Source organism: Triturus cristatus, chromosome 1_2 (assembly GCF_964204655.1).
Source record: "Triturus cristatus chromosome 1_2, aTriCri1.1, whole genome shotgun sequence".
Classification (NCBI taxonomy): domain Eukaryota; kingdom Metazoa; phylum Chordata; class Amphibia; order Caudata; family Salamandridae; genus Triturus; species Triturus cristatus.
The window spans coordinates 260,368,581-260,394,491 of record NC_140580.1 but is presented as its reverse complement, the minus strand read 5'-3'; the positions used below and the strand labels follow the sequence as shown (position 1 = coordinate 260,394,491).

The 25,911-nt window shown below is 45.8% G+C and overlaps 1 protein-coding gene across 3 annotated transcripts in view; it reads right to left on the bottom strand.

Annotated features, from left to right (window-relative positions):
* Window positions 1-14,017, bottom strand: part of ARL6 (ARF like GTPase 6) — a 955,202-nt gene extending 941,185 nt beyond the window's left edge. Inside the window, exon 1 of one of the 3 annotated variants that reach the window (XM_085603578.1) lies at window positions 13,897-14,017. In XM_085603578.1, the coding sequence (XP_085459704.1) occupies window positions 13,897-14,004 (108 nt within the window). In that variant the 5' untranslated portion in view covers window positions 14,005-14,017. Of the gene's footprint in view, window positions 1-13,615; window positions 13,745-13,896 lie in introns of those variants that run through there. The other 2 variants (XM_085603577.1, XM_085603576.1) reach the window with 2 other exon arrangements.
* Window positions 14,018-25,911: the final 11,894 nt, after the last annotated feature.

Genomic DNA, 25,911 nt, shown 5'->3' with positions numbered 1-25,911 from the left:
CAACTCTCCATCAACTGCCAACTTTTGCTTCCCACCTTGCAGAACTCTCATTCCCAACATTCTAACATTCCAAGCAAAAGCAGTAGCAATTATGACATATGAAAGATGAATGCTAAAAGACGTGTAGTCCAGACAACTGACCACATCATCGAACTCTTGTACTGCCATAGCTGCCAATAAGTGCTGGAATTGTAATAATAAAAAAAAGAAATACTCTGGAAAGCGATAAAGTGGGAGTTAAGGTGTGGCAGCAAGGGGAGGGAGGATGTCACATGTTTCAGCACAATTGAAAGTGTTCGTAGGCTACTGACAGATCTTTTAGCGAGCAACAGAAAAGAAGCAACACGGGCAAACAACAACACGGACAAAACAGTAAAAACAATTTAAACAAAAACCTCAATCACAGTGCGAGAAGCGGAGACAGCAACATGGAGAAGTGGTGGGTGGGAGGGTAAAGAAACAAAATGGGCCAAAAAGCAACAAAAAAAGTACCTCAATCACAGCGCCAGCAGTGGAGAGACACTAATTAGGAAGAATCAATCTGTGCTTGGTCCAGAGACCAGAGAATAAACTGGAAGCGACGCCTGGTCTGCGCTATCTAATTAGGAGGCAGCAAAGAAGAAGTGACACTGCAGTCAACGAATTGTAAGCAATGGGTGAGGTTCCAATCCCCTTTGAAAAACAATAGTGTCTCGCAAGTGAGACGCATGTGCTAGCACAGTTGCAGGCTCAACCTTAGAAAGTTTTCGTTGTAATGAGTGTGGACAGGATATCATCCAAAAGGGAAAAGTGGATGGGAACCATGAGATGAAGGAAGAAAAAGTACTGGAAGAGGGGACAGATATGGAATGATGGAAGGCAAAAAAAAGCTATATTAACGTTAGATGATAAAGGATGATACCTGGAGCTAGGATCATGTGGTGGGTATTGGAATTGAGTGATACTGCACAGTACACTGAGAGAAAGGTTAATTCGGTAGGTGTACAAACCACACCAGTGATTACTAGAACTAAAAGAAGTAACAGAAGGAAAGAGTGGCAGCATACAGAATGGCAATGACCGACATGACAGTACCAAAGGTCGTTTCCTTTGAGGTGTTAAAAGGAAGGAAACCTAAGACTGGTGTGGGTAGCAGTGGCGTAACGAAAGTTGAGGGGCGCCCCTGCCACGTACACGGAGGGGTCCCCACTCCGGATCTAATCCGAGCTCTTGGGCTAGAGTATTGTGCTGTGGGGGCCCCCCTGCAGCTCGCAGCCCCCCCGCACTGCGGGGGCCTGTGTTACGCCCCTGGTGGGTAGGTGAGGCTAGATAGTAGGAGGTGAATGACTGGCAACTCAAAAATAGTGAGTAAAAGAGAAAAAGTGGCAGAAAAGAGACAGAATGAGAGAAGAGTAGTCAGAGACAAATTGGTGGATATGAGAGATTATCTGAAAATGAAACTCCTAGGTGAAGTGCCAAAAGGAGGGAGGTCATACCTATTTCCAATTCAAGTGAAGGAGAGGTTCAAAGCTGTGAGTACAGAAGGAAGGGCATTGATTTTATAAGTGTGGTTGTGGTTCATCCCATGATTCCTTGATTTTCGGTGACAGTAGAGAACTTGAAGGAGAGAGGATAGATAAACAGACCTGGAAGAAAGAAGAGATTACAGAGGCGTTGCGAGTTATGCGATGTAGTTTTTTCTTCAGTACTTGGAATACTAATCTTATCCTAGGTTCTCATAATACGAGAAGAGGAGTGTGGTATTTTCCTTGCATCTTTCTCTAAAGTGGTTCAGCAAGCAAAGAGTATTAGAGCAACATTTGTAATATTTGAATATGAAAGTTAGGATGGGTAGAAAACTGTTGGAGCTGAGCAGAGCCACAAGAAGCTCCCTGCTGTACTCTCTAGCTCCAATAGATAATATTAAGATCTCTACCTGACTGAAGACTACATTATGCTGCATAACAACTACCTCCAGTGAAAGCCTTGCAAAGTAAAGCAGTGCCACTCACCCTATGTGGGGCACAAGAACTTGTTCGAATGGAAGGACTGATCCGAGCCATCCTAGAGGGCAAACATTAGGCGTGTTTGCCACCTCTCTCCCTCATCCAGACATTTCTATTGTTCATGCTGTAAGGGTAAAGCTTGTTCTCTCCACTTAGTCAGTTTCTTTGTTCCTTAAGGTCTCCTGAGGAGTCTACATTTTCCTCGATGTGCTTGTGTAACATGCTTAAAGGTGTGCCAGGCTGATAACTAAATTGGCGGATCACTTGGAATCCATGTTTGGTTTAGATTCTAGAAATAGATTGCCAGTGAGTAAAATTGTTCATATAATGCAACAAATGAGTTCTGCATTTTGCAGGTGAGAGACAGTTTAGCTAAAAAGGCATCCCTGCAGCTTACCTGGAACTGGGTGAGTGCCCTCTCACTCTCCCTTTGTAGGAAGGTTATGCATTCTGGATGGGGACTGGCGGCCTTGTGCCTCTGCCGGTGTGCTGGTCCTGGACGATCTCTGAAGGTCACTGGAGAATTGGAGTGTGGATGGGGGCTCAAGTGAACATCGTTAGGCAGCTATCCTGGACTTGAGGCTAGCCTGAGACTCCCCGCCCACCCCCCACCCCGCAGCCTCCTGGGTGATCAGACAGCCTTGATGACCCATAGCAGTATTGTTGGAGAGGCTAGCAAAGACCCGCAAGGCGAGGACCTGTAACGAGTTGTATTTATTGTAATTATTTGTATTTCATGTATGTCTTTAAATGTTATGGAACGTGCTGCTTTAAGTGTTCCAGGATCTAGAATGCTAGTTCTGCAGTTTGTCATTCTGACTTGAAACCTGTTATGGATATGTCGTGGGTCTCTCTACTTCGAGAATAAAACGTACTTTGAATTTCTCACCATTCAAAGTGTTTCTCCTCGTCATTCTTCCGAAGAGCTTACTACATATATTGGCGACGATTTGTCTTATGACTTTACAGAGGATTTATCTGAAGACCCACCGACCTTCTTGTGTCAAGCACAAGCATCGCTTTACTTAATTTCCGCTCCGCACCTAGGAAGGTTTTCGGCCAGGAAACTACAATCTCCTATTTCATCAAATCTATTTGCACAAAGGGAATTACATGTGCTATCGTACTTTCCGGATGGCTTTTCCTATCTAAAGCCCAGGTCGGAGCTAAAGTCAAGGTAGCTTCTAGCTTTTCTACTAATTTTGGAGTTAGCGCTTTGGCTGTGGGCGATTACATATTCTAGCATGGTAGTATCTTCTGCGTGAGTGCTGGATTTCGTTACGCCCGTCAGTTATAAAACTTGAAGTACCTGGTTTACTTTTGATTTCACAGTTTCAACTTGCTTGGATTTGAAATTCTTCTCCATTCTTCAATGCGCGAAGCCCGGTGCTTGTTCCGACGTCTTCTCCTCTTCTGACTTTGACTACTACGTGAAGGATCATCACGTTTCAACGTCAGCCTGTCATCACGTCTTCTCACGCTACGGCAGCCCTCTTTGTTTTGTAATTTCGGTATTTTCTTCCTGTTTCATCGCATGGATTCATTCGATCATCACTACGACAAGGATTTCGGCGGTGCTTTTCTACCGTGACAAAGCGGTACAAAAGGGGGTGGTGATGGACGGAGCATCAGAACCAATCAAACACTCACACCCAGTCAACAGATCTGGGTTTGATCCATCACCGTTCTTTGGCCCACTCTGCCACCCCAGTTCAGACATGGCCATATGCAAATCAGTCTGACCCTGTGCCTCATGGGAACAGTCCAGCCCCAACTGCCAAGCCATGCCTTCCCTGGACCGGAAACAAGCTTCCTAGGACCGGTTTCTGGCATTTCAGCCGTCTTCAGCCAGGCTTGCTTGAATCCAGTGGCAAAGTGAGCAAGGGACTCACGTCTGAGCATACCCTGCCAACTTATGGCGAACAAAGCGGTACAAAAGGGGGTGGTGATGGACGGAGCATCAGAACCAATCAAACACTCACACCCAGTCAACAGATCTGGGTTTGATCCATCACCTTTCTTTAGCCCACTCTGTCACCCCAGTTCAGACATGGCCATATGCAAATCAGTCTGACCCTGTGCCTCATGGGAACAGTCCAGCCCCAACTGCCAAGCCATGCCTTCCCTGGACCGGAAACAAGCTTCCTAGGACCGGTTTCTGGCATTTCAGCCGTCGTCAGCCAGGCTTGCTTGAATCCAGTGGCAAAGTGAGCAAGGGACTCACGTCTGAGCAAACCCTACCAACTTATGGCGAACAAAGCGGTACAAAAGGGGGTGGTGATGGACGGAGCATCAGAACCAATCAAACACTCACACCCAGTCAACAGATCTGGGTTTGATCCATCACCGTTCTTTAGCCCACTCTGCCACCCTAGTTTAGACATGGCCATATGCAAATCAGTCTGACCCTATGCCTCATGGGAACAGTCCAGCCCGAACTGCCAAGCCATGCCTTCCCTGGACCGGAAACAAGCTTCCTAGGATCGGTTTCTGGCATTTCAGCCGTCTTCAGCCAGGCTTGCTTGAATCGAGTGGCAAAGTGAGCAAGGGACTCACGTCTGAGCATACCCTGCCAACTTATGGCGAACAAAGCGGTACAAAAGGGGGTGGTGATAGACGGAGCATCAGAACCAATCAAACACTCACACCCAGTCAACAGATCTGGGTTTGATCCATCACCGTTCTTTAGCCCACTCTGCCACCCCAGTTCAGACATGGCCATATGCAAATCAGTCTGACCCTGTGCCTCATGGGAACAGTCCAGCCCGAACTGCCAAGCCATGCCTTCCCTGGACCGGAAACAAGCTTCCTAGGACTGGTTTCTGGCATTTCAGCCGTCTTCAGCCAGGCTTGCTTGAATCCAGTGGCAAAGTGAGCAAGGGACTCACGTCTGAGCATACCGTGCCAACTTATGGCGAACAAAGCGGTACAAAAGGGGGTGGTGATGGACGGAGCATCAGAACCAATCAAACACTCACACCCAGTCAACAGATCTGGGGTTGATCCATCACCGTTCTTTAGCCCACTCTGCCACCCCAGTTCAGACATGGCCATATGCAAATCAGTCTGACCCTGTGCCTCATGGGAACAGTCCAGCCCGAACTGCCAAGCCATGCCTTCCCTGGACCGGAAACAAGCTTCCTAGGACCGGTTGGCAGGGTATGCCCAGACGTGGGTCCCTTGCTCACTTTGCCACTGGATTCAAGATAGCCTGGCTGATGAGGGTTATGAACCCGAAACCGGTCCCAGGATGCTTGTTTTCGGTCCAGGGAAGACATGGCTTGGCAGTTCGGGCTGGACTGTTCCCATGAGGCACAGGGTCAGACTGATTTGCATATGGCCATGTCTGAACTGGGGTGGTGGAGTGAGCTAAAGAATGATGATGGATTAAACCCAGATTAGTTGACTGGGGGTGAGTGTTTGATTTGCTCAAGCGCTCCATCCATCATCCCCTTTGGTATCACTTTGTTCGCCCTAAGTTGGCAGGGTATGCCCAGACGTGGGTCCCTTGCTCACTTTGCCACTGGATTCAAGATAGCCAGGCTGATGAGGGTTATGAACCCGAAACCGGTCCCAGGATGCTTGTTTCCGGTCCAGGGAAGACATGGCTTGGCAGTTCGAGCTGGACTGTTCCCATGAGGCACAGGGTCAGACTGATTTGCATATGGCCATGTCTGAACTGGGGTGGTGGAGTGAGCTAAAGAATGATGATGGATTAAACCCAGATCAGTTGACTGGGGGTGTTTGATTTGCTCAAGCGCTCCGTCCATCATCCCCTTTGGTATCGCTTTGTTCGCCCTAAGTTGGCAGGGTATGCCCAGACGTGGGTCCCTTGCTCACTTTGCCACTGGATTCAAGATAGCCTGGCTGATGAGGGTTATGAACCCGAAACCGGTCCCAGGATGCTTGTTTCCGGTCCAGGGAAGACATGGCTTGGCAGTTCGGGCTGGACTGTTCCCATGAGGCACAGGGTCAGACTGATTTGCATATGGCCATGTCTGAACTGGGGTGGTGGAGTGAGCTAAAGAATGAGGATGGATCAAACCCAGATCAGTTGACTGGGGGTGAGTGTTTGATTTGCTCAAGCGCTCCGTCCATCATCCCCTTTGGTATCGCTTTGTTCGCCCTAAGTTGGCAGGGTATGCCCAGACGTGGGTCCCTTGCTCACTTTGCCACTGGATTCAAGATAGCCTGGCTGATGAGGGTTATGAACACAAAACCGGTCCCAGGATGCTTGTTTCCGGTCCAGGGAAGACATGGCTTGGCAGTTCGGGCTGGACTGTTCCCATGAGGCACAGGGTCAGACTGATTTGCATATGGCCATGTCTGAATTGGGGTGGTGGAGTGAGCTAAAGAATGATGATGGATGAAACCCAGATCAGTTGACTGGGGGTGAGTGTTTGATTTACTCAAGCGCTCCGTCCATCATCCCCTTTGGTATCGCTTTCTACCGTGACAGGCACACGTTCCTGTATGTTCCTCATTGCCTGATTTACTAAGTGGTGACTGTTAATTCTTGTTTTATCGTTTATTTATTTATCTTAATTAAATTTTACTCACTTTGCTTTTCTCCTAGGTATTGCAAATATATATATATATATATATATATATATATATATATCACATGACATTTATTTCCAATTTATGCACAGCTTATAATATAATTCAGAATTAGAATAATTACTTGTTACATTAGAAAACATTTTACATTAGATTATATTATATTTTTTATTATTTTCATTGGACAATGTCTTCATCCAATAAAGTCATGCAACCACCACCATTTCTACCAAATCCTGGTAAACCCCTTATGCCGTGGCATAGATGGTATCGAATTTTTGATAATTACTTAGAAGCCATTGATGCCACCGAGTATTCTGCAACAAGGAAAAAAGACCTGTTATTCAACCACTTAGGCAATGCAGGACAAGATGTTTTTGATAATTTACCTGTCATTCCAGCTCCATCTAGTGATGAAAGGTGAAATGTCTATTCTGAGGCTTTAGCCAGATTATGTTGATGAACCATCTGTTATGGTAGAGCGTCATTTATTCTTTAAACACAAACAAACACAAGAGGAATCTATTGAGGATTATTTGGCAGTTTTACGGGTTTTGGCAGCTAAGTGTCAATTTGATTCTCATTTAGATACATATTTGCGGGACCAATTAGTTTTCAATTGCCATAGCAAGAAAATACAAGAACGTATTTTCACTTGTAAAAATCCTTCTCTGGCCAAAGTAATGGATATTGCTAGAAGCATCGAACGATCTGTAGTCTCATCCAAAATTTTAACACAAGATTCTGCCAACAAACCATCGACTAGTTCAGAGGTTATGCAGATTAACCCCAATACTGTGCCTAATGAACCTAATGTAAATGCTGTTTCCACTAAAGTAAAATCTAATATTACGGTTGAAAAAAAAGGTTCATGCTACAGATGTGGTTCTAAGTATCATATGGGCAATTATGTAAATTGTCCTGCACAAGGAAAAAGATACAACACGTGTAAGAAGATTGGTCATTTGTATACGGTATGCAAATCGACCAGACATAAGAGTAAACTTAATTGTGTCAATGTTGAACAAGATGAACTCTGTAATGCTATGAATAACATGTTATCCACTATTGAAATTAATACCTTACGCGGAGATACAAAAAGATGCAAAGGTCCTTTATGCAGTGTTTTAATTGGCCCCATTGATGTTAATGTCATGGCCGATTCAGGGTCTCCGATCACAATTTTAGATGAGAAAACCTTCAATAAATTTTGGTCGAAAGTCCTCCTTAAACCTACAGATGTCAACCCTAAGGCATTTGGTGAATTTGATATCACCATGCATGGGTATTTCTCAGATTCTATCATATTTAAAGGTAGGGAAATTTACACCAAAATGTATGTTGCCCTGAATGGCTGTGACATTTTAGGTTGGCAAGATCAGGCTGACCTCGGGATCATCTTAAGACCGGGACATTCTGAGCCTGTGGTTTTAGGGGATCTACCAATTTCTTCAATTGCACATGACTCTGTTAGTGTGCTCAAAAGGTACAATGATTCCGATATAACGAATTTGTTATCCAAATATTCCAGTGTGTTTTCTGATAAGGTAGGCTTGGTTAAAGACTTTCAACACACTATTAAACTTAAAAAGAATGCTTCTTCCTGTGGTTCAAAAATGTAGACCAATCCCTTTGTCTGCTAGAGAGGATTTGAGAAAAACACTTAATGATTTATGTTCACAAGACATCATAACACCTGTAGAATCCTCGGAATGGGTTTCCGCTGCCGTTGTGGCCGGCAACAGTTCAGGTGAGATTCGTTTATGTGCTGACTTAAGAGTTCTGAATCGAAACATTGTGGTGGACTGCCATCCCCTACCCAGAATTCAAGAAATGTTGGCAAATCTGGGTGGTAGCAAGTATTTCACCACAATCGATCTAAAATCAGTGTATCATCAAATTTCACTCTCCAAAGAGTCTCAAACCTTAACCACATTTGTTACTCCTTTTGGTGTCTTTATGTATAATTGCATGCCATTCGGATTAGCATCTGCGGCTAGTGTGTTCCAATGCCTAATGGACAAACTGTTTTCCAATATAAATGGAATCCAAGCCTTTCAGGATGATATCTTAATTCATACGGCTACCCTAGAATCACATGATTCCCTACTTAATAAAGTTTTACAAAAACTTGAGGCAGTCGGTATGACTATTAATAAAAACAAGTGTAGATTTGTCACTCAAGAGGTAGACTACTTATTCCTTTACATGTTCGCAAACATACCGATTCCGCTTACATCGCATTTTTTCAACACCTTGAGATCGCATTTGGTTGAACTGGCATGGGCAAGCAGGCAGGCGAGGGTGTCCTGGGACATGCTGACGCTACCCTTAAAGCAAGGAGTCTTGGGCGCCCCAGACATGCGGCTATATGCGCTTTGCGCTCAAGCCCAATATTTGCATTTTTGGACCCACCCAACTCCCTTTCAACCACATGTGGCAGTGGAACGGGATGCTGTTGCGCCAGTTCCGCTAAAAGTAGCAATATGTGTAAAAGCGAAACGCCCTAGAGGGAATGTAGATACTGCTGGAACATTATGATGGGGATGGGAGGAATTGCGCAAGAGGGTGAGAATCCTATTGCTCTATGCCCCCTCGCTTTCCTTGGTGCACAACCCGATGTTGCCGTGTATTGAAGATGGCGTTGGCAAACCCCTAGTGAAGAAATTGCACCTTTATACATTTGCTGATCTCTTTCCCGACAACACATTCATGTCCCCCCCGGTGGCAGAGGAGGGCCCCACTGTGCCCTTCTCTGAATTGTTTCTGTATCACAAATTGCGGGCAGCATGCCGCGCACTTAGCGGGGACTTCCCGGCGGCCCCTCCGACAGTCACTGCTTTGGAGGGCGTGGTGGGCTCCCCATCTCCACGCAAGTTGGTCACCCGTATATACAGGCAAATGCAGAACACAGCACCAGTAGTCATACCTAAATCCCTCCAATATTGGAATGAGGACCTCCAATCCCCGCTGACTGAGGACCAATGGATCTTCTGTTGTGGGCAACTCACTGAGCTATCTCCCAACTATAGGTTACTGTTAATACATTTTAAATACTTGCACAGATTTTACAGGACACCTATTAGTCTGAAAAGAATGGGGCTCCGGGAGACCGATGAATGCTGGAGATGTAGATATTCCCCTGCCTCTTTTTTTACACATAGCATGGTCCTGCCCGATGATCGAGTTATTGGTCTCACATTTTTACTTTGGTGAATCAGATTGTTGGGCGCTCAGATATCCCATCCCCTGCACTTGGTATATTGGGGTATGTTAGAGATACTCCACCAAAATAGCGCAAATTGCATGCTTTACTTCTATTATTCGCTAAAAGGTAGGTAGCGGTGTGCTGGGGCAGAAGGAGGTGCCTTCGATAAAGGGCTGGCTGGCTGATGTAACATATGGTCATACACAGTTGAACACATTCTGGGAGCTGATGCCGTCAGCATCCCGGCCTTGCGATATATGGGAGCCGTTCGTGCGGTGGGCTCAAGAACGGCAGGACACAGAAGCACATAGTGACACCTTGGATGGGTAGTTTCTGTAGTAGATGGAGTTAGTACTCGGGGATTCTCCGCGAAAGGTTGGACCACGTTTTCCTTTTTTAAGATCTAGAATAGAGACCAAGGTCAATTGTACGGGATTGTGTGTGACTGTACGGCTTTTATGATAACTGCATGTGGGTTCTATCTGTTCACGTCTACATGAAACTATGTTAAATATGCGTAGCCCCTGAAGCTTAAGGACATATTCTAAAATATGTATTGTCCACTATCAGGATGACGCGACCAACTTTGGAATATGTGCATCACTGCATGACACATGACAACACTATGTATATTGATATGCTGCGACAACGACTGGCTGGTGTTACCGGTTGTATTGTTTTGTAATTATTGCAGATATGACTAATAAAAAAAAAAAAAAGTAGATTACTTAGGGCACAATAATTTGGTTAATGGTATAAGACCCAAGTTATCTTTAATCAATGCTATCAAAGATGCTCCCAGACCTCAAGATAAAGATGCTTTAAGAGCCTTTTTAGGGCTTGGCGAATATTACGCTCGTTTTGTTCAGAGTTAATCAATCCTAGTGCAACGTCTCAGAGATTTGTTAAAAATTTTTTCGAAGTATGTCTGGTCTGAAGATACTCAGTTGTCTTTTGATTCTGTGAAAAAATTATTTTTGGAAGCACCAGCTATAAAAGCTTTCTCTCATGGTCAGACTTGTGTTGTGACTGTGGATGCCAGCTCAAAAGGGCTAGGTGCAGTTGTAAGCCACATTGTTGACGGTAATGAGTACACTATAGCATTCGCTTCCAGAACATTAAGCAGTGCTGAATCTAATTATAGCACAATAGAGCGAGAGGCTTTGGCATGCTCCTGGTCTGTAGAAAAGTTTAAAATGTACATTTGGAGGTCGAGATTTCAACTTTTTACATACCATAAACCTTTAATTTACATGCTAGGTGACAGTAGCTCCAACAAAGCTTCCTCTAGATTGATCAGACTGCTAGCTAGACTACAAGAATTTAACTTTGATATTAAATACATTCCTGGGGGTAAAAACGTCAGGGCAGACTGTCTCGAATTCCGTTGGAGGATGAGGTATCGGATCTTGGCAAGAATTTAGATTCTGATGTGGTCTTTACTATTAATGATTTGACACAAATGAGTAAATTATCTGAGGATGAATGGATTGAATGTGGACGTAAGGATCTTTGTCTGGAAAGGGTGAAGAAATTCTTAGTCCAGGGTTGGCCGTGTTATAGAAGCTTGTCTATGCAAGACAAATGTTTTTTGCAAATTGCGTCAGAACTATCAATAGTTAATGACATTTTACTTAGGGATGATAAAATTGTATCACCTGAGAGTTTGAGAAGCAAAATTATTGTTCTCGCTCTTGAGGGTCATTTAGGGATTTCAAGTACTGTCCGGAAAATTAAGGATGTGTACTGGTGGCCAGGTATAGATGGTCAAGTTAAGTCCTTTATTGACAAATGCCCTGAATGTTTATGTTCTGATAAACATTGGCGCACTTCTACCTCCCCTTTATGCCCAGTTTAATGGCCTAGAGGTCCGTGGCAGAAATTAGGACTGGATTTTTCTGGCCCTTTCAACTTGCTTGGGAGTGATAGTAAGTTTTTGATTGTCATAATTGACTACTTCTCTAAGTGGTTGTATTTCTCTTTCGTTAAAAATTCCGATTCTAAATCAGTTATCTCGTTTTTAAAACGTCTTTTCTTGATTGAAGGGCTCCCTTCTGAGATTGTAACTGATAATGGGACCCATTTTACATCTGGTGAATTCGAAAATTTCATGAGTGATGTTTCTATTAAGCACATTTTAGTACCATTGTATAGCCCCGCCTCAAATGGTTTGGTAGAAAGAGCTAATAAGTTGTGGAAAGACGGTGTTCAGACAGCTTTGGCTAACAGTTTGGATGTGTACAAGTAGATTAGTGAAAAGGTCTGGAGTTACAATATAACTCCCCATTCAACCACTAATATTTCTCCTTACATGTTATTGAGGGGAAGGAAACCGATTTCTCTATTCAGTCCGTCATGGTTGAAAGGGAAATAAGGAAACAGTAATTCTCATTAAATTGATTTGCAGAAAGTCAGGGAACATGTGAAAGAAAGACAACAATCGTATAAAGCAAATTATGATGTGAGAAAACATGTTAAAGTTACCTCTCTTTCTCCTGGTGATTGGGTTCTAATTAAGAAACCTATTCGGGTTTGCAAAGGACAATCAAGATTTTCTGAGCCAGCCAGAATAGTTAAGGTTTCCAAAATGGCTGTCATGTTACAGGATCGTGGTTGGTGGAATCGTAATGCTGTGATTAAACTCACAGAGGAACAGGCCAAAATAATTCGGGAAAAAGTAAAAGCTCAAGTTAAAACTCAAAGTGATTCTGATTGGTTCAGTCTTGGTGATCTAAGCCATAAACATGACACTTTTAATAATTCATCTGACTCCTCTTGTCCTTTACTAAACAGGGGCGAGGGTGACAATATTTCTGTGCCTCCTTTTCCCAGTTGTTTGTATGACAACGATACTCCTGATAATATTAAGTGATCTGGTGACAGCAGGAATGTTAGGTGTAGTTCTCGTGTCAGAGCTCCACGTTTTCGTCATGATGATTTTGTTTACTATTGATGTCATTTCAATATTTAATTTTCTGTAATTTTATTTATTTTTATCCATAGGAAGGGGTGTGTGTAACGAGTTGTATTTATTGTAATTATTTGTATTTCATGTATGTCTTTAAATGTTATGGAACGTGCTGCTTTAAGTGTTCCAGGATCTAGAATGTTAGTTCTGCAGTTTGTCATTCTGACTTGAAACCTGTTATGGATATGTCGTGGGTCTCTCTACTTCGAGAATAAAACTTACTTTGAATTTCTCACCATTCAAAGTGTTTCTCCTCGTCATTCTTCCGAAGAGCTTACTACAGGACCCAATGAAGCAGAGTGGAGATCTTGGAACGAGAGCCTGAGATCACCCACCAGCAGTGGGTCATACGGCCTGAAGGGGGCCCTGCTACATGAATGATAGGAACCTTTCTAACTATTGGGGCTTCTTGTGGGAGATTTCTGCCCTACTCTTCTCCTGCAGACATTGCTTGCTCATTGGAATCACATGGGATTCCGCTGTGGTCAGCTCTATTGACTCTCCTATGGGCACTCCCATATGAAGACAGAGGACCCCGCAGTCACACTTGCTCTGCCCTAATTTGGGCAGGGCCTCAGTACATGCCCTTCTGTGGGTGTCAGATGGGCTCTGTTGAGTTTGTTCTGATTGCATACTTCCACTACAAGGGGAGGTTATGCTGCAACCGATTTGAAAGTGACAGAGCACACTACTCCACTCAGGTGTATCTCAATGCTGGGTACCCAAGCTCTGGGATTGGAGCGCCCGGTGCATGGAGGAAAAAAATACTTTCCTTCCCAAGACTATAAACCCATGGCACCCCTCAACCCAGAGGAAACTGACACTCCTGAGGCGGAAGCCGGGAGCGATAGCCTGTTTTAAAATACTGTTTGCTTTTATTTTACTGTTCCTTACCTGGAAAGCTGACTTCTGTGTGACCCCCTCCCACAACGACAACACCTTGGAACCTCTCGCGCAGCGGACGCAAGCGCTGCCCCGGGTGGGGAAATCCTTCGCCGCCATCAACACTCTGGCCACGCCCACTGACGTGAGGCCACGCCCCTTTTTCAAAACCGTCCTATAAAGCCGGGCTGATTACTAGCTCGCGCTCTGAGGAAACTGACACTCCTGAGGCGGAAGCCGGGAGCGATAGCCTGTTTTAAAATACTGTTTGCTTTTATTTTACTGTTCCTTACCTGGAAAGCTGACTTCTGTGTGACCCCCTCCCACAACAACAACACCTTGGACCCTCTCGCGCAGCGGACGCAAGCGCTGCCCCGGGTGGGGAAATCCTTCGCCGCCATCAACACCCTGGCCACGCCCACTGACGTGAGGCCACGCCCCTTTTTCAAAACCGTCCTATAAAGCCGGGCTGATTACTAGCTCGCGCTCTGAGGAAACTGACACTCCTGAGGCGGAAGCCGGGAGCGATAGCCTGTTTTAAAATACTGTTTGCTTTTATTTTACTGTTCCTTACCTGGAAAGCTGACTTCTGTGTGACCCCCTCCCACAACAACAACACCTTGGACCCTCTCGCGCAGCGGACGCAAGCGCTGCCCCGGGTGGGGAAATCCTTCGCCGCCATCAACACCCTGGCCACGCCCACTGACGTGAGGCCACGCCCCTTATCCAAAATCGTCCTATAAAGCCGGGCTGATTACTAGCTCGCGCTCTGAGGAAACTGACACTCCTGAGGCGGAAGCCGGGAGCGATAGCCTGTTTTAAAATACTGTTTGCTTTTATTTTACTGTTCCTTACCTGGAAAGCTGACTTCTGTGTGACCCCCCTCCCACAACGACAACACCTTGGACCCTCTCGCGCAGCGGACGCAAGCGCTGCCCCGGGTGGGGAAATCCTTCGCCGCCATCAACACTCTGGCCACACCCACTGACGTGAGGCCACACCCCCCTCTAGCCTTCAAACATGTGTCTTTTTCGGATGCGCAGCGGGCGCGCCGGCCGCGCGCCGAAGGCGCGCCTAAGGCAAGCCCGTCTGCGCCCGTCCGCGGCCGGACGGGGCCAGGGGCACAGCACCATGCTCATAGCATGTTCTATCTCCCTGACACATTATGCGCCCACCAAGGCCCTTGGGAACTGAGACAAGCAGTGAAGGACAACATTACAGAGGCCGGGATTCTACGTGTCGATCCCCTACCCTCTTTACCACCCAACTTACCTTCAACATCTCGATCCCCGACCGGCTCCGGCTCCAGCTCCACCTCTGCTTTAGTAAGTGAGATATCGATCATTTCTGCCCTCCTACTCAACACTCGGTCGGCAGTAAAACACCATCTCGACCTGTTTATTCTCCTAGACACTCAGAAACCCAACCTACTGTTCCTCACGGAAACCTGGTTTCACCAAGACTCCCTGCCCAGCTTACTGCCCTCCTCCTACTATGTCCTTCGGGCGGATAGACCCCTGGCAAAACTGGGGGGGGGGGGGAGGAGTGGCTCTGATTATTCATTCAGATCTGCATTTCCAATTACTACCGCACACCCCTATCCCAGTAGTGGACTACTTAATTGTACGCTCGAACTCCTTTCAGATCCCTATCACATGTGTCCTGATGTATCGGCCCCCCCAAAAAAATATGCCGCACTTCCTTCCAGCCTTCCAGGACCTGCTAGCTACTTTAGCAGTGAACAACTCAGCAGTCCTAGTACTGGGGGACTTCAATTTCTGGCCATCAGACCCAGCAGAAGATGCCCCCTCCAGAGATTTCACTGAATCACTCCTTAACCTGAACTTTATATCCCATATCCACTCTCCCACCCATGTTCAGGGCCACATACTAGACCAAGTTTGGTCCCTTAACATCCCAATTCTCGAGCCTACCGTTACCCCCTGCTTGTGGTCAGACCACCACTTGATCTCCTTCTCCTTAGACTCAAGCCTGACCAAAAAAAAAACCCTTGCCCAAAAACACCTGGGCTCGTAACTGGAGCAAAGTTGACATCCCACTGCTATGTTCTTCTTTACTTTCTTCCAGTCCAGTTATAGAGGAACTATCCCCTTCCCTTCAGGCAGCAACATTAAATCATTGGCTGTCCAAGGCCTGTGATCAGGTGGCACCCCTAAAACGTATTAGGGTAAGACGCGCCCATGACGTCAACAAATGGTTCACCCCAGAACTTAAGGAGAAAAAACTAGCCACCCGTCGTGCAGAACGTGCATGGAGACGCACTTACTGCTCAGCCTCTAAATCACTATACTCCTCTATCCAGGCAGAGTACAAGAAAGCCATCCTTGATGCCAAAACCTGTTACTTTTCTAACAAGATCCTCCAGGCAGAGAATCAACCCAGAGAAATTTTTGCTACAGTTTTTGAATTAGCTTCCTCGGATAGGACCTCATCCAAGCCAACACCTTCCCAGCATCTGTGCGATTCACTGAACAATTTTTTTATCAAAAAAATTGTAGACATCAAGGCCAACATACCTTTACCTTCCCAAGTCTTCCGGAATCCCGACCTTCAACACAATACCCGTTACCTCAACTCCATAGTTCCACTGTCTAAAGAAACCTTTCTCTCTTTGCTCCCATGCGTCAAGTCGGGATCCCCCGCTGATATCTGCCCAGCTTACATCTTGCGCGATATCTTTCTTACTTGTCTATCCCCTCCCCTTACCTTTCTTAATGAGACCCTGAAATCAGGCACTGTCCCGGCATGCCATAAATCAGCCTCCATCATCCCTATTTTGAAAAAAACAGGCGCAGATCCTTCCACATTAGTAAATTATCATCCCATCTCTCTCCTTCCCTATCTGGCTAAAATCCTCGAACGCCATGTAACCAAAGTCCTTAGTACTTTTATAGAGGACACTGGCTATCTTTCACCATGCCAAGCGGGGTTTCGCCCTCTCCACTCCACCGAAAAAGTTGTGCTCTCTGTCATCGACACACTCAGAGCAGGGCAAGATGTCAACCACCCTCAGGTATTAGTTCCCCTTGACTTGTCGGCCGCCTTCGACACGGTTGACCACAACATCCTCCTCTCCCGTGTCGAGGCGGCAGGCATTGGAGGCTCTGCTCTGACCTGGATCAGCTCGTTTCTGAGCGACCGCTTGCAAGCAGTTCACCTGGCAAATTTTTACTCTAAGGCCTGCAAAGTATTATGTGGTGTCCCTCAGGGCTCCTCTCTATCCCCTCTTCTTTTTAATTTGTACATCTGCCCACTCATTTATGCTCTGCAGAGGATGGAGGTCACTGTGTTCAACTACGCTGATGACCTCCAACTCATTTTTAACCTTTCTAATTCTTCTGATTCCATCTCTAATTTCCAGTCAGTGATGGTCTTTATCAGAGATTGGATGTGCTTTAACCATCTTAAGCTCAACCCTGATAAGACCGAATTTCTTCTCACTGGCGGCAAACTCAACCCCTGGTCCCCTTCCTATTGGCCCCCCTCCTTTGGTCCCTCTCCCTCACCCTCTCCCGCCGTTAAGACTTTGGGAATTATCCTTAACCAACAATTGACCCTACACTCCCAGATTAGCGCAGTGGCCTCTTCCTGCTTTTTCACTCTGCGCACCATTCGTAAGATCTCGCGGTTTTTCTCCTTCTCAGCCCTCAAACTGATCCTGATGGCTATGGTCCTCTCTAGGCTGGATTACGGGAATGCCCTATACAACGGTGCCCCCGCCTACGCCATCCGGAGGCTCCAATTGGTACAAAACCAAGCTGCTCACCTGGCCTACGGTCTTTCTAAGTCTCACCATACCACTCCCCTTCTCAAATCCCTTCACTGGCTTCCAATCAGAGAAAGGGCTCTCTTTAAGATGGCCTGCATCACGTTCCATGCCCTTGCGGGAACAGCCCCATCGTTTATCACGTCAAAAGTTGTTCCTTATATTCCCAGTAGACAACTCCGTTCCTCTTCCTTGTCTCTACTGGTGGTGCCCAGATTTAAGAAGAGCAGAATGGGAAGATCAATGTTCTCCCTCCTAGCTCCACAATTGTGGAATTCTCTACCTTTCCAAATAAGATCTTCTCCCTCGTACCTGGACTTCCGGAGCACCCTGAAAACCAATCTGTTCGCACAGGTTTTTAAAACATAAGCTGCACCACTTTCTCACTTAGGTGTCGTTTCCTCTATAGCGCCATGAAACCGCCTGGTGTCCGAGCGCTCTACAAATATTTTTAAATTCAAATTCAACTATACCATCCAAGTCCAGCAGCAAGGGAGATCATGTATGTAAGTCAAATAAAAACTCATAGCTTTGCAATGGACTTGTATGCTGCTTTTTTCAGCCTGGAAGTCAGTCTTTATCCTGTATTTTATATTGTGCTTTTATGGTTTTATCAACATGAAACCGAATAAAGATATTTGATAATGATGAGGTCATTCATGATGGGAAATTGCGCTTCTTCGACACCTTGAAGTGAGCTTGGCACTGGTTGGCGGTATGGCAGAGCCTCAGGAAACCCCCAGACCCCTGGGGACGACCACCAGTCTCATCCATTACAGAACGTGGAGAAAGAGCCTGCTGTGACAGGCGTGCAACACATTCAGAAGACTGCAACTGGTGAGAAACCGAGTGGGACTTTTACCTCTACTGCCATCCCCCATTCCCATTGTCCAAGTCCCCCCTCCCCCAAGTCCAACGACGAAGCAAGGGAGGACCTCTGCCTTGCCTACCGGCACTCGCTGGGAACTGCAGACTGATCATCGCACCGAATACACACCACAGACTTTATCCTACAAAACCTCTCAGACCACCGATATGTGAAATGTACCACCTGACATGGAATGCAAGAGGGGATCTTTTATCCAGCGTTGCTCAAACTCTACGAGACCTAGTAACACAGACTGACAAATGCCAATGGCGCTATGATTGTGAATGTCAAAATACCAATCATGGTTTGGGGCGCTAGATTGGGGTGGGTCCCCCTTGCTGCATTAGGCCACAACTTGCATTGTGGGCCAACCTTTGTAGGTGTGTACTAACACTAGGCTTTGTTTTTCAGGTTGATAATGGGCGAAACGTACTTCTTGGCTGGAATTGCAGTGTGGGAGGTTGGGGGAGTTGGATGAGTGGGGAATTACATTTATGGTTAGTGTACGGATGGGAAGAGTTCTTTATAGTTTATGGCAGACTACACAAGCCGATTTACAACTGCACAATGACATCCAATGATTAGCCAAACGGAGGCCTCAAATAGAGAATGTTTTAGAGAAACATTAATGGACTTAACAACAAGACCAAACGAGGGACATTCATGCAGTTTGTGAAGAGACATGTCATGGAATTCTCTTCTTCTAGAAAACCCATCTCCTGTGTAATAGTTGTAAATTCCTGAGTTGGTACATATATGACTGGGTCAATCATGCAGGGTTCACATCCAGATTCAAGGGAGTCGCGATACTGGTTTACAGGCCCTTCCCCCTTATCATAGAACAGTCCAGGGAGGACCCCAGGGCAGATATGCTCTAGTCACAGGATCCATACATGGTCAATGATGGTCCCTGCTGTGCGTATACCCCCCTCTCACTCTTCTTCACGATACACTGAGGGCTCTCACTGCTATCCTGCTCGACTCTCCACCTGGAAAACTCATAATTGGTGAGAACTTTATTGCAGTCATGGACAGACAGAACATATGGTGGGCGGGCTCCTTGGTGGTGCACCGCGACCCACGGGACTGCCAGACTGGGCTAATACCCTGGGTTTGATGGATGGCTGGCATGATGGAGGGGAGGAGAGAATGTTGACATTCCACTTGCCTGCGCACAGCTCCTTTTCCTTGCTTGACTAGTTGTTCCTGCTGTCTATAGATGTGACAGATAGTTGGACCACTACCCTTTACTACTAGAACTGTCGACGCAGGACCGAGACCCAGAGATGACTGGGGATTCAGCCCATGGTGGCTCACATGCAGTGACTTGGCTGCCTCCCTCGGAGGGGTCTTCGAAGAATACTTCGAGATCCACACCACAATTATTTTATGTGAGGCATTTAAAGCTGTATCCAGGGGAGGGCCATAGCAAATTTTAGATCCCAAAATAGGGATCAGGGGGGTGGCTGTCACAGCTCTAGAGGCAAAGGTTCTTCAATTACAAGGCAAGGCTGTCAAGGCTGATGACCTGTCCATTCCCGACATTAGACACAGCCAGACACGTGGACAGCCTTTCAAAGTAGAATCTGTGACTCTGGAGATAAATCTGGTATACTGATTTACTGGGTAGCCACTAATGAGTCAGCAGCTAAAGTGACCCTGAGTATTCCGGATAATACGGGATATACGATCTTAGACATTAAGGGAATAGCAGATGCCTTCGCTTTTCATTACAACTCCTTATACGCCATCCTGGGCAGGGCTGAATAGCCCACTAATTTTGGATCAGTCATCAAAAAGATCTTAACTTCTCTGGTCCTCTGGGAATAAAATGGGTTTATGCCCAGAGAGAGCACTAGCCACTGCATTAAGAGACTGAACCAGGTCCTGGCCAGGTGCCAAGGACTGACTTGACCCCATGCCCTCTTTTTAGTAGACTTTGAAAAAGCCTTCAAATCCATTGAGTGGGAGTTCATGTTCGAGACCCCAGAGAAAATACATTTTGTCCCTCAATTCTTAAGTAAGTTAAGACACTGTAGTCATCACTGTGAGCAAGGGTTAGGGTCAACGTTCCTTTTCTGACCCCTTCCTGATCGAAAAGGGCACTAGGCAACGGTGTCTCATCTCTCCCCTCCATTTTGCCCTGTCCATCGATTCCCTGACCGAATGGATCACAGGGGATGTGCTGGTGGAGGGTCTCGAGTGATAGGGATTGCAGGAAGACTGAATTTAAATATATGCGGATGACATGCTCCTCTATATAAATGACCTCCAGATTGTAGGACTCTGTATAATCCAAATACTGATGTTAAAAAAAAGATGCATTCAGTTTAAAGGTCGACTGGAACGAATCAGTACTAGTGCCAGTTACGCAGACAAAGGAAGGGGTGATGCGGCAGCCACTTATTCAGGTCAGAATAGACAGCTTCAAATACTTGGGCATGCATGTAGCACTCCATCCACAACTAGCACGGACACCAAATATTCCCCCAATTTAATAATCACCTCCATAAATAAAAGGTTCCTGTCACCGCCATACCGCTCACCAGGGGAGAGGAACTCCAGCCCCCAGCCTGCATTTCGGAAGCCCCGCGGCAGACGCGCCGCCCACGTCATCGCGCCAGGTGGCGCTTTAAGCAGCACCAGACTTCCGCAGCACGGAAGCCCGTCACCACCATACTTCTTACCAGGGAAGAGGAATTCCAGCCCCCAGCCTGCATTTTGGAAACCCCGCGGCAGACGTGCCGCCCTAGTCATCTTGCCAGGTGGCACATTAAGCAGCACCGGGCTCCTGCAGCGCTGGACGCGTGCAGTTGTGCTGGGCCGCGCTCAGGCAAAGTCCAGTCCAAGGGCGGGCCCGTCAGCGTCTGGCAGAGGCTGGGTCCACCCTCTTTCAAACCCTACAGGGGTGCAGGCCTGCAGTGAGTGTATACCCCTACTAACTGGACTGGTAACAGCTTGGTTAAAACCAACAATGGGGAAATGCACTGGCCAACCACCTGCTTGTCCTGCCATTACCCTGGATAGTATGCTGGAGAGGGTGGTCAGCATTGTGTCTTCTGAAATAGAACAAACAGAGCGCAGACTATCCTTGGGAAATGATGTAGTACACACTGGCTTTACACCTGGAGAAGCATCAGCTGATTAAGCACCTACTACTTGCACCAGACAGATGGTTCTAATAACGCTCCGCTTCCCAGTGGATGCACCCTTGGTGCTCAAGGGAATGCCACGTCAAGGACACAGCCAGTTATGGGCACCACAAATGCTACAGCTGCAGTTGCTGTGACCACTAAACGTAAAAGGAAATGTGGGAAGCTTGTCTGCTCTAAAAGGAAACCCCACGTACTGGCTACTCCTGCAGCTTTTTGTCATCCTGGATGCAATCATCATCATCACCTGGTGCCAGTACTTCGGGTCCAGTGTCAAGTAGGAACTCTAGCCATTCTATTTGCACCCAAATGGAAGCGGGATCAAGTGCACTAGATCTCAGGTAGGTTTTTATTAATTCCGTTTGGTCGTGGATCATTGACATAATAGACATGAAATTCACATCTCTATGGGAGCGTTTGGATCACCTCGTTACTGTAGTGAGTAAACTTACTCAACGGGGGGAGACAGCCCTAACTAATGTTGCTCGGGGGGGGGTCTACTTCTTCTTCATCCAATGTTTTAACCTAAGTCAATCCCCCCCACTATTGTCACGTGCCCGCCTGTTGGTTCCCAAGCTGTGTCCTCTTGTAATACATGCACCCAGGGATGCCTCCTCCCTAAGGTCAACATTGTGTCGAAATCCCCTTTTTATGATAAAGGCCGTCCAGCTCCAACTGGGACTGATTCATCCGTGCCCCTTATCCCTACATTTGAACCCATTAACAGATTAGTTGGTGATCGACCTAACCCAGGCACATCTACTAGTACCATTCCTGATCCATCGAGTAGGACCCATCCCTGGCCCAATACAGACGTGCTGGGTCTGCTGCCGGCAGCATGCCGTTATGTTTTGTTGTTGGAAGGGGTACTGTCCCTTAAGAAAGAACAGAGGGAAACTTGGGATCAATTGCGCAATAAATGCGTGGATTGGCTGTCCAAGAATAAGACGTTCAATGTGTTAAACATGCAAGAGATTATCATGGTACGAAGAGTGGGATGGGTAGGCGATTCACTCAAGAATATCAAGGGGGATTGTATTTTTATTAACTTTGTAGACCATCTATAGTAAGGAGCCAGGAGCTCACAACTACCAACTTGCCAAAATCTGGTCTCTACCACTGGGTTACTTTTACAAACCAACTCTCAGATTCTTTTTTAAAAAGCCTGGTCTCCCAGCTGCCCAAAATAATTTTTTGGCTTTGTCTGACCTGGATTTTCAGTATTGACCATCACCACCCCCGTGACTGACGGGGTTGACTATATACCCAAACACTCTTAAAAGATATCCGAGATACACGAGCACGTACCATAACTATCCCCAAGGTTTGCGATAACCCAGATCTGAACATACTTAGTTGGAACGTTGCTAGCCTACAATCAAAAATAGACCTAGTATATTGGCTGAAATTGGTCAGACAGCAGGATATTCTGATGTTCCAAGAAACCGGTCTACTAAAGATATATATTGCGAAGGGTTTGAATGGTTTAATGTCGTGGCCCCAATTCCTAAATCTAGTCGACCATCTGGTGGTCTCGCTATCTGGGTGAACATTGCCACAGGGCAGGGGGCTGCATTAAGGTTTTACATACCCAAAGCGATACATTTCAAACGTTGTTATATAAAAGGGGGGTATCTATCTATTTACTACATTTTAATAACAACGATTGTCACAATACTCCCAACACAAATTTTAATAATCTGGTTGACTTTGCTGCTACCCTAGAGAACTGTAATGGCTCCGATACAAAAGTTGGCAACTGTCTGGGGGGAGATTTTGATGCCAAGCTCCCCAGTGAAGACACCGTGGCTCTAAGGCCAAGTAGAAGAGGACAAACCTGTCACAGGTTCGTGGAGCTAAAGGAACATTTGCGGAACCATGCTTTGAGTAATGTCATGGACATTGCTGCCGTAACTAATGATAACTCACCCAACCCAACATTGAGAGGAAGGGGTAGTGCAACCACCATTGACTATATTTTTTACTTCCCCTGCCCTTGAAAGCCGTGGTCGTTCCTACACACCACGGCGACTACAATCCGATTCTAGTAGTGCTGAAATTGTCCCCGAGGCCGATGTATAAAATAGAATGTGGTGATGGGAATTAGGATACTCAACAGACAAATCTACTAGTGTGGCGAGGGGTTAATAGTGCTGATCTGTTCCACATGGTGGTCAGAGATAATTTGGGACTTTCTTGCTCCAATTTGTCCGTGCGGAAACCCAACCCAGAGGTTATTAGCGCATTTGCGATACTTTGTAAGGCTATAAAATCTGCTCTATCAAAACCTGCTGCCGTTATGCCAGCCTAAAGAGTGGGAAACCTTTTTGGGCTGCTGTTAAAGACGTGAGAGCAATGGGACAACCACTGACACAAATCAGCTGTAACATAGCCAGTGAGGTTTGGGAGGTTCATTTTTCTACGATATATACTGCCCCTAAATACGGAGAAGACCCGCCAGGGCTTCGAGCCCCCACAGCGATATTAATATCCCTACCCGAAGTTGAGGAAGCTATACATCAGAGCTCAGGCACTAAAGCCCCTGGCCCTGATGGGTTACCCATTGACCTCATTAAGCACAAACCCGATTTTTGGGCTCTGCTTTTGCTAAATGTTTTTTACAATCTAACCAATGTCCCACTACCTAGTACCTGGTCAACTAGTATCATCGTCCCAATTTTTAAAAAGGGTGACCGCTCCCAACCTAGTTGTTGCAGACCCATCTCCCCGATTGATAATACTTTGAAAATCTTAGGGAGGGTTTTATATAATAAGATCAAAACATGAACTGAAGACAATCTCATTTTACAACCATGTCTATTAGGTTTTAGGAGTAAAGGAGGTACTATCGAGCAATGTTTAAATCTTAATCTAATAATCGGGAAATACACTATCGCACAGAGGTCACCCATTTATTTAGCTTTAATGGACCTGACTTCAGCTTTTGATTATGTTAACCGGTCACGATAATGGTCCATCTTATTAGAACACGGGTTAGACAAGGCTTTAGTACATTTCTTAGCATATTTGCACAAGGATTTGAGAGCCCTGGTTAGGATCAATATAGGTGGGGAGGTCTCTAATGATATCAGGGTTGGTAGAGGGTCAGGCAGGCATGTGTTCTGGCCCCTCTACTCTTCATTATATACATTAATAATTTACACAAAACACAGATTGAGCTAACTAATGATGTCCCCAGAATTAACCGCAATATACTCCCCGCCCTATTATAAACTGATGATGCGGTATTAATGGGCCACACACCTAATGCTCTACGTCTTTTAGTGCGGGGTTTTGTTGATTTCATGGCCACTTTAGATCTATGCACTAATTAAAACAATCTTTTATAATAGCTTGTGGACAAAGGAAGCGTCTTTTAAACTATTTCCATGGGCAATCAAAGTTTCAAAATGCACTAGCACTTTTCCCTATCTGGGGTTGGTCTTTGCTGCTTCTCAAGGAGCTGTATCATTCAGCGTGAAGTCAGACACTCCTAGGTGCCCGCATCCCCACGTCCCAATATGCGTGCCACAGCAAATTGAACTTACACTATATTGAAGACTACATACAGGCCCGCCCTGCCCTATTCTGGCAAGCTATTTGGAAAAATCCAGCGGTGACCCGCACACGAGAGATTATAAAAGATTGCCTCAAGTGTGAAAAGGGAATGGACATTCCGTGGCTAGCAGAGGTGCGTTCACGCCTAAACAGGGCTAACTATGAACTTATTTTTGGAAGCCCAAATGAGATATATCCCATCAGCAAAGTAGAAGTTTGAACGGCACTCTATACCCATTATAGCAAGGCAAGACTAGATAGGGAGTATAAGAAACCAACTGTAGCTGCTTTTATGTCAATTGATTCTACTTATTACCAGCTGGCCAGCTACCTCACAAAACCTATAGGTCGTTGGGAGAGGGGACTCCTTTTCTGCTTAAGAGCGGACAAAGTGAAATTCTTACCTGATATTCGCTTTGGATTTCATGCTAATCTTGATCTTTTGCCATGCCCGGGTGATGGTCAAAGCGGGCAAACCATATTACACTTTTTATTCTTTTGTAAGTTTTATATAAAGTATGCTAAATGGCTTTTAATACCATTAAAAAAAAAAAATTCACCTGTCCACCTTGAAGCTGCATACAGGTCTATCCTCCATTTGGAAAATGACAAATTGGTTTTCCGCGTAGGTGCTTTTCTGAAAACTGTTGTGCGTGTCGGAATCCTATGTGCACCGTATGAACAATGTTTTAACGTATTTGATTTTATATCTGATATAATTATGCAATTGTGTATTTTATGTGCTGAAATGGGATTTGGTCTTTTATGGATATGTTTTTATCCGAATAAAGTAAATTGAATTGAAAAAAAGGTTCCCCCCCTTGTGAATAATGAGTAAGATCACATTGGTAAAAATGATTGCCATTTTCTCACAAAAAGGGATCGGGAGCGCTTGAAGTCCAGCAAACATGCTCCAAAAATAACTATAATATAATAAACAGGA